The sequence below is a fragment of the Cryptococcus neoformans genome, chromosome 7 (assembly GCF_000149385.1).
Source record: "Cryptococcus neoformans var. neoformans B-3501A chromosome 7, whole genome shotgun sequence".
NCBI lineage: Eukaryota > Fungi > Basidiomycota > Tremellomycetes > Tremellales > Cryptococcaceae > Cryptococcus > Cryptococcus deneoformans.
The window spans coordinates 272551-285050 of NC_009183.1; the positions used below are offsets into that span (position 1 = coordinate 272551).

Below are 12500 nucleotides of genomic sequence, written 5' to 3' on the forward strand. Positions count from 1 at the left end.
GGACACCCACTCCCACTCCTCCTCGAGGATATACCGCCTGCCGGTCACCCAAAGGATACACTGCCTGATGCGTACAAAGACGAATCTGTACGAAAGTGGTCTGCCACTGTTCTGGGATGGGACGGAGCCATCATAATCACACCGCAATACAATTGGTCCCTCCCTGCACCTCTCAAAAATGCGCTTGACCATCTTTTCAATGAATGGGTCGACCTTCCTGTGGGACTCATTACCCTCGGTGGGCATGGCGGTTCAAAGGTCCACGACCAGCTTAAGACCATTTGTGGTGGGGGATTAGATATGAAGGTGGTGGAGAAAGGGGTCGAGGTGAAGATAGCGGGAGAATTGATCAGGGGAAAAGAAAGGATACATGGGGATGAGGCATGGTTGAAGGAGTACGATGGACGGGTGAAGGATGTTGTCAAAGAGTTGGTGGCTTTGGTAGAGAAGAGGCGGGGAGAGAAGGAAGGGGATGTGGTAGCAGCTCAGGTTACGGCGTAGGGTGGTGCTTATACACTGTTAGAAAATATAGGTTGGGTGATCGAGTCTTAGTTTTGAAGTGGTATACAGAGAATAGAATACCTCAAACCCGTATAAAAAGCGTATCGCAGAAACATTTGCAGACGGCGACCACAAGCTAGGGCGGCATGGGTACCAGTATATTCTCCAAAGGCTTTTTCTGTTGCTTCCCGTCACATCATTTTTCCAATGTTGCATTGCTTCCTTGAAGGAGTTGAGAGTCTTTCATGCAATATATCTATTTTGTCGTGCATACACACATGTAAATATCGGTTGTCATGAACGAAGAAAGAGTCTGCTGAAAGAAAAACACTGAATTGGAGTTATCAGGCTCATTGAATGCAGCGGAAAAGAATCAGGCTCATCCCACGTCTCATTTTCCTGCTCCGACGCTCCGCTCATATTATCCGCACTTCACGTCTTCCATCTCTCACTTTTTTTTAATTTTCCTTCTCAACGCAACAGCCATGGACGTGGACAAGTCTCTCGATGACATTATTGCCGACAAGAGGCAACCAAAGCCCCAACAACAGCGAAGGCCTCATGGTCCACGACATTCTGCCGGTAACACGCCCCGACAGACGCCTTACGCCGTTCGTCCTTTGACATCCAATCCCCAAATGTACAAACGTTGACGATACCTTGTTTTTGATTGTTTGATGTAGAGGCCTCCCCCAAGGTCAACTTCAGAGAAGTGGACCCATGACGCCTACCGCGGACCGGGTGCCACTCGAGGTGGACGACCTGCGGTCGCGCCATCCCGGGCTCCTGTGCCCCTTACGACTGGTAGTCCTGTATTTTCTAGGGAGTCTCCAAGGATTGAAATCATTGGATTGCACTATGAGGTTTCTGCCGAAGATTTGAAGGTTGGTAGGACGAAGGAATCCTGACTTTATTGAGGAAACGTGGATACGTGTAAGGTGGCGATTGGCAAGGTGCTGACTTGAGATTCTAGTCAATCTTTTCTCAAGCTGGTGAAATTGTCACCGGTCCCACTATTGTTGTAAGCGTATAATTCAATTCAACCTCCCGTCATTTTGTCATCGTCCAAGAATCGTCCGTTCCGGAAGATGTAGTCCTATTTATGGATGCCTCACCTCTCTCAAGAAGGGTTTCTCGGCAGATTTGGGCACGACAAAGGGCGAGGAGCATAGAAGTAAGAAGGATTGATGCTCATGTTTTGCGTCTTTTTCTCTATTCCATCTCGTACGTTCATTTCGCTTGGTCGCTTGACGCACGGGAACTGACATTTCTCTCAGTCGATAGTATGACCGCTCTGGACGATCAACAGGTTCAGCTTGGATGGAATACGCCAATGTTCAGCAAGCCAAGATAGCGATCAACAAGTTTGACGGTGCCATGACCAAGGGTTCGTTTCGTTTCTTTCTGTCGGCGGTTTCTCGACTGACATGCGCGATTCTTGCAGGTCAAACTATTTCAATTCGGTTCGCCGTCCCTCGATTCCCGCCCCCCGCTATTCGCGGCCGTCCAGGTGCTGGTCGTGGTGCCGCTTCAGGTCAAAACTTGCTTTCTAGGATTCAAGGCGCTCCCGGTACTAATGCATCTGCTCGTGTTGCTAATGATAGAGGTGCGAAGGTGGCACGTGGTGCTCGTGGCGGGTAAGTCTCGTCATTCCCCAAAGGAATATCAGGAGGAGGAGAAGATGCTAATGTCGTACTTGTTCTATCAGACGAGGACGTGGTGGTAATGCCGGCGGCCGACCTCGACGACAAGACGTCAAGCCAGACGATCTGGATAAAGAGTTGGACTCGTTCATGAAGCAGGATGCGGTGAGTTTAATCTAAATATCGGATGTATCGAAGCTGATTAATGGAAACTACTGTAGGCTGGTGATGTTGACATGTCGTGAAATATTAAATAAATATCTTGTCGTTTGATATATCGCAGTATTGGGAATGAATAAATGATTGTATTGGATATTAGTGCTGTGTCCCTATTTGCTCAGCCCTAATTAGCTCTGAAATGTGCTTCTTGCCCATGCCAATTGGAAGGTGTTGGAGAACGTGGAGCCAATTTTTCCAAATGCGCCCATGCTGTGTATGTATCTTCTATCAACACCTGCCGGTGGAGGGGGACCTCCACTTTCCGTTTCCACCCGTGACGCATTTTCCAACCGACAAAGTCAGAGACTCGACCGTATATATTTTGTTCCAATCACCTCATTTCTATTGGCTACTTCTTTTGCAATCCCTAAAACGATGTCCCCCCCACCAAAACATATAACAATCCTCGGAGGTGGCCTCTCAGGCCTCTCGACTGCCTACCACCTGTCCCGTGTCCTTCCGGCGAGTACCAAAATCTCCCTGGTCGAGGGCACATCAAGAGTTGGCGGGTGGATCGATTCTCAGAAACATGAACTGGGGTTCAAGGATCAAAGGGGGCAAATGAGAGAGGGAGTGGTGGGCATCGAGACTGGGCCTAGGAGTATACGGCCTAGAGGAAGTAGAGGAGCGGCAAGCATGCTGAAGATGGTAAGTGTCTGTTCTGGCATGTCGGCGAAGAGCCAATCATTCAAGGTGTTTTACAATCTGCTGACACGCGGACTTGTCGTGGTCTATACTAATATATTACTAAAGTTGGAAGATCTCGGGCTGGAGAACGATATCATGCCTATCCCGTTCTCTCATCCATCTGCTCAAAATCGATTCTTACTGGACTACTCCACTTCGAAACTGACGGCGCTCCCCTCTTCCCTTACATCTTTTCTTGGCCGCCAGCCACCTCTTCTCAAAGGTCTTCTCTCAGCAGGTTTATCTGAACCTCTCAAACCAAAAGCACCAAGGAAACATCTGACTGCTGATAAAGATGAGTCTGTGGATGCATTCTTCCGCAGACGATTTGGCGATAATGTGGCGGACAACCTGGCCTCAGCTATGGTTCATGGTATCTATGCTGCCTCTTCTTCGCAGCTTTCCCTCAGATCGGCTTTTCCCTCACTGTGGGAAGCAGAGAGGAAGTATGGTTCTGTGGTAATTGGCATGCTGCTAGGAACTAAGACAGCGGCGGAGAAGGCTGAGGAGAAGCGAGAGTGGGAAGAGTTGGGAGAAGTAGGCAAGGAGAGGGAAAAATGGAGTTTGTACGGCATCAAAGGTGGTTTGGGCACAATGACGGACAAACTACTGGACAGAATTTCGTCCCGGGGTGTGGAAATCATCTTAGGGGAACCTGTACGCAAGATTGAGCTTTCCTCAAACCAGAAAATTGCTATCCACACCCACAGCCACTCCCTTTCAACTTCCCATGTCATCTCCGCCCTACCTCCCAGAGTTCTTGCTCGCACCCTCTCTTCTCCTTTACCCCACCTTACACACAATCCCTCCACATGCGTTGGAGTTGTCAACGTCGTATATCCCCTTCCACCCACATCCATTCACTCTGCAGGCTTCGGCTATCTTGTTCCTCGTCCACCCACCAACCTCAACCCGAACCCGAGCCCGAACCCCTCGGGGGTCCTCGGTGTCATCTTCGACTCAACAGCTTTACCCCCCCACCCTCCTGAGCTGGGTGGACAGGTGACGAAGCTCACATTGATGATGGGTGGTCCGTACTGGGCAAACTACTCCCCGCGAATCTCACCTCCCAGTGACCCGGAAGAACTCTTACCACTCGCCATCCAACACCTCAATACCATTTTCCCGCATCTTCGAAACGTCAAGCCTATCTTGACGGTCTGTAACATTCATCATAACTGTATTCCTACGTATCTTCCGGGGCATGGTGCTCGTTTGCGCGAAATGCATGAGGCGATTGAGAGTGGAGAATGGAATGGGAAGTTGAGCTTGGTTGGGAGCGGATACGGTGGAGTGGGTGTGAATGATTGCGTGCTTTCTGGGGTGGACGTCGCTAGGAGATTGGCGAAGGGGAAGGAAGTGACAGGATTGGAAGCGTGGAAGGACTGGGAGTGAGCATTAAAGTTTGACACATTTGCATTGTATTGAATGAGACGGATGGCCTATAATGGCGGCATGCATTTTACTATGACTGTACTCGCCAGTGCTGAACTCTGATACACCGATTAACACCCATAGCAACCATACAATTACTCCGAATGATCCTGTACATAAAGGCATGTCTCAAACTCTTCTTTCCTTCCATGCATCCGTCACAGTCTCCAGACCTGTCTCATCCGACTTTACCACATCATGTTTCCCATTGCGATGTAGGTGTAGACACGTTATCCACGACTTCAACATGAACAGGTGGTAAAGGAGGTGTAGCCGGGGGAACTGAAGGAGGTGCAGGGTGATCGTTTTGCATTTCAGGTGTGTCTTCATCGAGGTCCATCACCATATCTTCATCGGCGCCAAAGATGTCATCCACCAATTCTCCATCTCGTAGCCTTTGGGTGGCTCCCTGTGAAGGGGTAGTAGATATGCTGGGGGTGTCACCGTTGGTAGATGATGAGGCCGCTTGACGCGGGTCGTTGCTATTAGTTCTTAGGGACGAGGAGCTCTTCGGATTGCGAAGCTTGCCCTTCTCCTTGAGATGCTTCAGGATTTTGTGAGTGTAATCTTTGGTAAAGGACTTGATCTTGGCTTTCTTATCGTCAGATAGTGAAGGGTGCTTGACATCTTGATAAGAAGGATTTCTTTTCTTCTCCTTCTTGACCAGAGTATCGGTGCACTAAGTAGCCTATCAGCGAATGTTGAAATAGCGATGATTTGGTTTGACTCACTTCTCTGGCATACTTTTTGAAAGTATCGTGCTCCATCATGTCTTTGTACTTGTTCATTGACTTGACGACAACCGCACCGATAAGCTTCCTCAACCTCCTCTCCTTCTGTTCCGCTAACTCCTCCTCTGTCATATGCGTTCTTTTCTGCCTCTTTCTTCTTTCCTCGTCTTCCGCAGGTCTGCTTCCGGACCTACTGGAGCCCGCTTGGGGAGAAGCTGTCGCTTCCACTGCCGCGGCAGCTGCTTGAGCTTGGACAGTCTGCTCCGCCATGGCGATAATTGCATCGAGCTTTAGACGATCAGTGGAGCTCATGGAATTGAGCGCAGGTTTCTTGACAGGGAGAGGTGGTGGAGGAGGAGGAGGGCGAGGACGTGAGACGGGCAGAGTGCGGGGACGGACGGGAGCAATATCGATTTGGATTTCTTGAGTGTTCTCCCAAGCGTCAGGACGACGGGCTGCAGATACGACATTGGCTTCAGCAATGGTCTGTGTACCCGCTTCATCATCGGCATCAAGCTAAAGTCCGCGTCAGTTATTTCCATTTCGCTGCCTTTTAGACTACTCACAGATGCAATTTTGGAAACACGAGGAATCTTATAAGAAAGTTCGAGAGTAGACCAATACTCGATAAGCTGCTTAGCCAACCCGCAGATCTTCTCATCTCCGCTTTGGCTGAGCGCTTTAACAGGCTCTTCAATTTTGGAATCTTCAATCTTGTTACGGATCTGAAGCTTCCACTTGTTCATACTCTCAAGAGCCTATGAAGTGCTTAGCTGTTGAAATTCAGGTTGATATTTCGTCACTCACAAGAAGCACAATCTCGTTATCGTCCGCCAACTCAGTCAACACCATGTACATGAGACTGAAACCGTGCATCCTCATGAGCTGGCGGTGCATTGCCCCGTCATCGGTCATCTGTAAACAAGTTAGTAACGGTCTCAACAGTGAGAAATAAACTTACCTGAATACGTTGCAATAACCTTGACATCATCTTCTTGTTCTCCATAGACTGTCGAATGGCGGCAGCAACTTTCTGGACCTCGTGCGCACTAATGGGTCGGAGAATAGGCTATGATCGTTTATTAGGAATGCGCTTCTCGCATTGTAATGAGATAACTCACGACAAAGTCTTCGTCAAGTTGCCTTGACTTCTTCTTCTTGCTGCCCTTCATACCCATGGCCTCGACTTCATCCGTAATGCCCAAAGCTACAACAAGTCAGTTATGGACACTCTGTTTAATGTCAAGCAACCTACCATCCAAAAACAGATCGTTCATAGTACCAATATCGGTCTGAGTCTTTCCACCAATGGTTCCGACACAATTCGGTTCTCCACAGTAACAAGTTTGGGCATCATGGCTAATCAGAGTGTCAGAAGTGGGTTTTAATGGAATTTCTATGACTCACCCATATCGGTCGACGTTATAGTTGAAAGTAATCTCCTCCCCTTTGATCACATCTCTCTTCGTGAAGATACCCATTCGCAATCTACGTCCCACCACCCATTTTTGCACTTCACAATTGGGGTTACAAGAGTGATTAGCGAATCTACCTATCCCACCCTTCTTGGTCGCATCAATGTACTATTGAACGGCCAGTACATTAGCGCACGCTTAAAGGGCATAGTATAACCGTTAGAGCACCAACCTCTTCTTTCTGAAGCATCATAAAGTAGAAATGCCGTATGCCTTCATCTGCATACTGCTGCATCCTCTTTCTGAATGTTTTCTCCGCCACCACCTCACCAATATACTCGTAGATGAGCGTATTCCTGCGCAATCATACATCAGCTTTACCTCATCACATGAAAATCATGGGTGGGGAAATGTAATCAACTGACGCTGGAATGGTCGAGCTCGCTCTCAATCCGTAGCCCTTTTTCTCCGTAAGGACCACATCCACGTTGGCATACTGCCTCTTCGAGAATCTAAGCCGCCCATCAGTCGGGCCCTTTCGCCATTCTGCCTATGTACTTCACGTACTGCTGGTTATGACAGTGCTTGCCCGCTCTACATTCCCCCGCGATACACTCGATATACAATGCACGGTTGATGCAATCCGAATCAGGTCCACAAGGGTCAGCGTCTGGGTCATCTGCGACGCCTCCGTCAGCACCCGCGTCACTCGCAGCTCCATCCCCCATCGCCACCGGAGCTACGTCCAGCCAGAGCTATAATGTATCCACGACTCACGTCTATTATAGACACACTCGCACACCATCATCTCATCGTTCTCCTTACTCAGCCCAATATCTTTTCTCTCATACACGCACTTCTCCAGCGCTTCGAACGTCTCATGAGCCTCATCCCACGCGGTCGGAAGGTCGTCTATAAGCACAGGCTTAAACTCCTCTGGGGAAGCCTTTCTGCTCTTCACCTTGGAGGTTGAAGATGATGCCCTGGCAGTACGAGGTTTGAGATCTTCTTCACCTATGGGGGATGCCGGAGGTGGGGAAGTCGATCCAGGAAATGGAGATTTGTGCTCGTGCTTGAAGGATGGAGACCTTGGTGGCGATACAGGTGGAGTCTGGGGCTTCTGATCCTCATCCCCTGCCCAGAGATCATCTAGAGTTGGTTTTGTACCTTCGATGATGTCGCCCATAATTCGCTGCTGTTTTTATTTTCTAGGCGGGTATCGATAACTATTTTCGTAACGACATCGGTTGCCTGTCTATGCTATGCGTATCAGATATCCTCCGGCCATGTATGTATACCTACAAAAATGTGCACTTACCTTGCCAGGATTCTAAATTCGGCAAACAGAAGACTATGTAAACAGGATCAACAAGAAAAATGGGATTGCAAAGATCAAATCGCGTCTTCAAGGTGAAAAATCCCAGCCAGTCCGCTTCTTTACTTTCCTCTCATCTCGCCTCGCAGTAAAATCCCTCCTGCTCGTCATAAAATATGCATGTAGATCGTATTCTCGTTACAAAGATGCAATAATCGTCATCTCCTCGTACACATACACACATCTAGCCCCAGATCCGCTTCGTTGTCCTAGGAGTCATTCCTTCCGGTGTCTTCAGATCCCAGTCATCCCCAGGCATCCGACCGCCCCCCCCGGACCGATAACCAAGTCTTCATTTGCATCCCGCCTCTGTCCATCATCCACAGTCGGACGGTTGGTCTCTCCACCTTTATTCATTCTCCATCACCTTTTCTTCCCGCTGTCATCATTAGCTCCTGAACCGCAACTCAACCTAGAGCCCGAGCTAGAGACCGATTCGGCACTATTTTGTCTCAGCATTTCCGTCGTTCGCATCCGCATCTCGTAGCTCTCTGACCTGATGTGACTCGGCATTTCCTCTTGAATGGCTTCAAACGGTCTTTCTGCCAATTTCTTCTCCCTCAACTCATTTATTGACGCGCTAGACCTTAATCCCGGGCTGGGTAAGCCAGCGCCCAGCTTGGTTGGTGTAGTGGACGGGTACAACATGCTAAGGGTAGTTGAAAGCTCTGCACCTTCGATAGGGAGGGGGGAAGCCAAATTGCCACTTTTTCGGCGATTGCTAGTGGGTGTGCGGGTAGGAGTGAGGTTAGTCTTATCTTCCGGAGGCGGTCGAACAGGCGTGTTGATAGTGGCATTCGCTTTTTGACTAGGTCCTAACGGGTGAGACAATGCGGGTACGGTCTTCTTCTCGACACGCAATGCTTCACGGCCAAGCTTCAACTCTATCTCCTTTTCTTTCATCCACTTGAAAAAATCGGGCGGCAAGTCGCGTAATCTACCCATATTTGGTATTTTGTACCCCATCGATCTAGAAGACGAATAGCTAGTGTGAGAAAGTGGTCGTTTAGTGGGAGTGTCAGTGACAAAGGGACTTGAAGGGATATGGAGGTTGGCGTACGCCGCGTCGGTAGGAGGGGTGGCAATGAGGTAGGCATTATCTTCCGGTAGGAGGAAAGGAAGCATGTAACGGCTATCGAGCAACTCGCCGAGTGACTCGGGAGCCGAATGAGGTACAAAGTCCGCCAACGTCGTTGACCCATCAAAAAGCGCGTCAATCAAGGTCGCACTTTCCTCATATCCACTTCCTCCGGACATCCCGGTCCCATCATAACTCCTCTCTGACCATTCACTAGCCGACCTCCTCCGCTCGGCTTCTTGCATACTAAGCTGTACTCTTCGTTTCTCCCAGTCTTTCTGCAACTGCACAAGATACTGTGCACACTCATCTGACATTCTTCCTTCATTGACCTCGTACCGGTATTCACGGACAGCCCGACGCATCTGTAACGGGTTAATCGCCTTCATGTTCTGCATCGTACCGATGAGAGTGTCAAACTCTGTGATTCGGGATAGACACTGAAGCCATTGCAGGAGCTGAGAGAGGGGGGCGAAATGCTTCGTAGAGGTTTGAGCAGGCAACCCATTGGCGCGCACCCAGTCATCGAGGAAAGTGAGGTTCATCCGGATTTGCAGAGCTTTCGACCGACATAGGTATTTCCTTCTCGTGAGGATGCGGTTAAACAATTCGCAGGCAATCCAAAAATAGATCTGGAAAAAAGCCTGAACAATGAGCGCGGGGTTAACCTCGTAGAGCTGAAGGACAATTAGCACTCCGGATAAGATCTCTGTTATGCGTGCTGGTCCAGAATTATTATCAGAGTTGGCATTAAATTCGTGTATGGTTGATCGCCCATTCGGCATCGTTTTTAAATCACCCATCGATTGTGGTCGGTTGGGGACTTTAAGTCCTGTCGACCCTATCGACGACGCGGCCGCATCTTTCGTTCCTCCCGGACTACCATTAACCCCGGCGAATATATTGTTTACCTTGGGTGTATCGCGCTTCTTCTTGGATACAAACGATCGGAACAAGGACCATTCGCCTTCGAAACGGATGTCGTTAAAATCTTCGAGAGTTTCGTAATCGAGGATAGCAGCGTCAAGTACGGTATCAATTCGGCGTTCGGCAATACGTATCACAAACACTAAGGATGGAATGTCAGCTATCGCCCTAATGATGTGAAATGATACTTGACGTACCATGTATAGCATTGATGAGCTCTTCCAAGATAGCCAACAGGCCCAGCTCATCACACGCTTCTTGAAGCGCCTCATCCGCCTGCAGATGATGTAGCAAGACACAAGAGTTATAGGCCCAAAATGCAAGATATGCCAGATTCTCCACGTTTTCCTAGTTGAGGTTGTCAGACGACTCGCTCAGAGATAGGAAAACTATGGAACTCACATATACACCCTCTTCGATCCTTTCAATCGCTCCTTCTATCAACGCCTCTAACCATGTCTCATCGCACATATGATAAGCAAACCTCGCATAATAACACAACATATTCGCTGGTAGTGTTCTCTTTGATAAAGGCTGAGAGATCGGTTGATAGTTGCTGATAAGGATGTCAAAGATTTCGGGGAGGTTAACGAGAGAGAAGACTAGCATGTTGGCGATAGACGCGGGATTCATCTGATTTGGTCAATTTATGGTATTTGATAATCAGTGCAGATACCCACCTCATCTTCTTCAACGTCATCATCCTCGTTGTCCACATCATCTTCCTCGATATCCTGTCCCGACCACCCCGATCCCCCTACGTCCTCTCTTTTCCGTTTTGAGTTTTCTTCCTTCCCAAAAACCAGCTCCGGCGGAACTTCTACCGCTCTTATCTGGTCCACAATCCATTTCGCCCTCTCTATCCGTATTTTCTCTTTCCTGTCTTGCTCTTCCATCTTCTCCAGATGACCTCTGGCCCGTCTTCTCCGTTTTTTCAACATCTTTTGCCTTGCAGGCGGAAGTTTAGGAATGAAGATGGTCGATGTCCGAGGGCTGGAAGGGTGGGGGACGGAGATGGCGTGTTCGAGGAATAGGGTGATGGCTTCGCGGCCTGGTATGTCTGCAACGAGATCGAGAGGGGTGAGCCCACGATTTGTCAATAGGTGTGGTGAAGCGCCATGGCTTAGAAGAAAGGAGATTAACGGAGGTGTTGAGACCAGTACAGCCAGATGCAAGGGTGTCCAGCCACCTAACACCTTGATCAGCTTAAGCTTGGGCGTCATAAGATCATGTACCTACGACGATCACGGCCACCTCGGGGCCCTGCGCTAACCCCCCATCTACTCACTGCGGCCCTAACAATCTCCTCTCTGTCCTGTCTACCACAGCTGTGATGTATTGCCATACCGACTATTCCCCAGCCTTCTTCATCTTCTAGATCTCGTATCTCATGATCTAGTATACTTCGCTAGAACCACAATGATAACATTAACCTCGGACACACGTTTATCAACTTTAATATCAAACTTACCCATCGGCCATTGAGAGAAACCAGCCAGTTGACCAATTCAACATCTCCCCGCTCAATACCCCATTGTAATGCATGTCGGAGGATCAGAGTTGTCCGAAGCTCTCTATCTTCGTCAACATTTTCACTAAGCTCTTGAGCTACCTCTTCTTCTTCTAATAATGGCAATATGGTTTGAGGAGAAGGATCGTTAAGAAATTGGGGTGTAGGTGCTTTCCTAAAAGATCTACTTGGACTTGGAATAGTCAGCTTACGTTCTCTTCTTTGTCGAAATAAACTTACCCTGCAAACCCTCCTTGATCACCACTCACATCTGGAAAGTCCGTTCCAGCATCTCGATCTATAATTGGCGACTCCGGGACATCTTCGCCGTGCATTATTGCCCTTTGCAAAACATGAGGTGCTTCTCCGTCATATCCAGATTGTGAGCCAGCGCCAAAAGTCGGCGTGCTTAAACCTGACGAAGACGGTATACACGGGGTGAGAAGACAAGAGAGTGTTGGTGATGGGGGGTTTGTCATCTCATATGTATAGATTGAGTGCCTTCTCTTGTCTTCGGTGGCCTAAGCGTCGTTATGTTGTTTGGCTCGCAACTAACCGTTGATCTTGCCTTGCAAATAACAACTGAGAAAACGATCTTGTTGGTAGAAGCACAAAAGACGCCTTGTAAGTCGTGATGTCGATCCGCCGTCTTTATCGTCCTGAATACAACAGTTTGCACTTCTACCGGTAGGTATGCCAATATGGCCCAGCCTTACGGTCGTACCGGAAGTCTTGCGTTGTCGCTGTTTAAAAAGTCTAGTTCTGACTTGAAGATGTTGGGAAGAATGGCAAAGCAAAAGGAAAGACGATTTGACTTTTATTGTTTTGTTGGGGTAACGCGCAACGGTGAGGTCTATGCTACGGTGGGACCAATCCTTGACTCATTGCCCAGTACAGCCACATAGCATCTTCTGAAGAGAGTATGCATCGTTTTGAACCTCAGCGGAGGGCAGTTTTAGGGCCCTTTCCACCCCTATAGC

The 12500-nt window shown here is 48.8% G+C and overlaps 5 protein-coding genes across 5 annotated transcripts in view; 3 read left to right on the forward strand and 2 right to left on the reverse strand.

The window, feature by feature from the left end:
* CNBG0910 (hypothetical protein) overlaps nt 1–501 on the forward strand; it is a gene marked incomplete at both ends in the record, with an annotated part of 642 nt that extends 141 nt beyond the window's left edge. Inside the window, one exon of the mRNA XM_769352.1 lies at nt 1–501. This exon is cut by the window's left edge and continues 141 nt beyond it. Coding sequence (XP_774445.1) covers nt 1–501 — 501 coding nt within the window.
* A 485-nt stretch (nt 502–986) lies between these two features.
* On the forward strand, nt 987–2389 carry CNBG0920 (hypothetical protein; the record flags this gene model as incomplete). Its single annotated transcript, XM_769353.1, has 8 exons — nt 987–1112; nt 1185–1385; nt 1475–1522; nt 1627–1675; nt 1811–1888; nt 1946–2138; nt 2210–2309; nt 2366–2389. 8 exons carry the CDS (start codon nt 987–989, stop codon nt 2387–2389), a joined length of 819 nt encoding a protein of 272 aa, XP_774446.1.
* Nucleotides 2390–2738: 349 nt separating this feature from the next.
* On the forward strand, nt 2739–4445 carry CNBG0930 (hypothetical protein; the record flags this gene model as incomplete). The annotated part of the gene is made up of 2 exons (XM_769354.1): nt 2739–3011; nt 3117–4445. 2 exons carry the CDS (start codon nt 2739–2741, stop codon nt 4443–4445), a joined length of 1602 nt encoding a protein of 533 aa, XP_774447.1.
* A 235-nt stretch (nt 4446–4680) lies between these two features.
* CNBG0940 (hypothetical protein) lies at nt 4681–7816 on the reverse strand (the record flags this gene model as incomplete). The annotated part of the gene is made up of 12 exons (XM_769355.1): nt 4681–5163; nt 5216–5731; nt 5782–5973; nt 6023–6130; nt 6177–6284; nt 6337–6422; nt 6471–6574; nt 6623–6798; nt 6863–6986; nt 7056–7142; nt 7198–7309; nt 7408–7816. 12 exons carry the CDS (start codon nt 7814–7816, stop codon nt 4681–4683), a joined length of 2505 nt encoding a protein of 834 aa, XP_774448.1.
* A 552-nt stretch (nt 7817–8368) lies between these two features.
* Nucleotides 8369–11999, reverse strand: CNBG0950 (hypothetical protein; the record flags this gene model as incomplete). Its single annotated transcript, XM_769356.1, has 8 exons — nt 8369–9804; nt 9883–10152; nt 10208–10358; nt 10413–10643; nt 10691–11199; nt 11250–11418; nt 11482–11713; nt 11761–11999. 8 exons carry the CDS (start codon nt 11997–11999, stop codon nt 8369–8371), a joined length of 3237 nt encoding a protein of 1078 aa, XP_774449.1.
* Nucleotides 12000–12500: the final 501 nt, after the last annotated feature.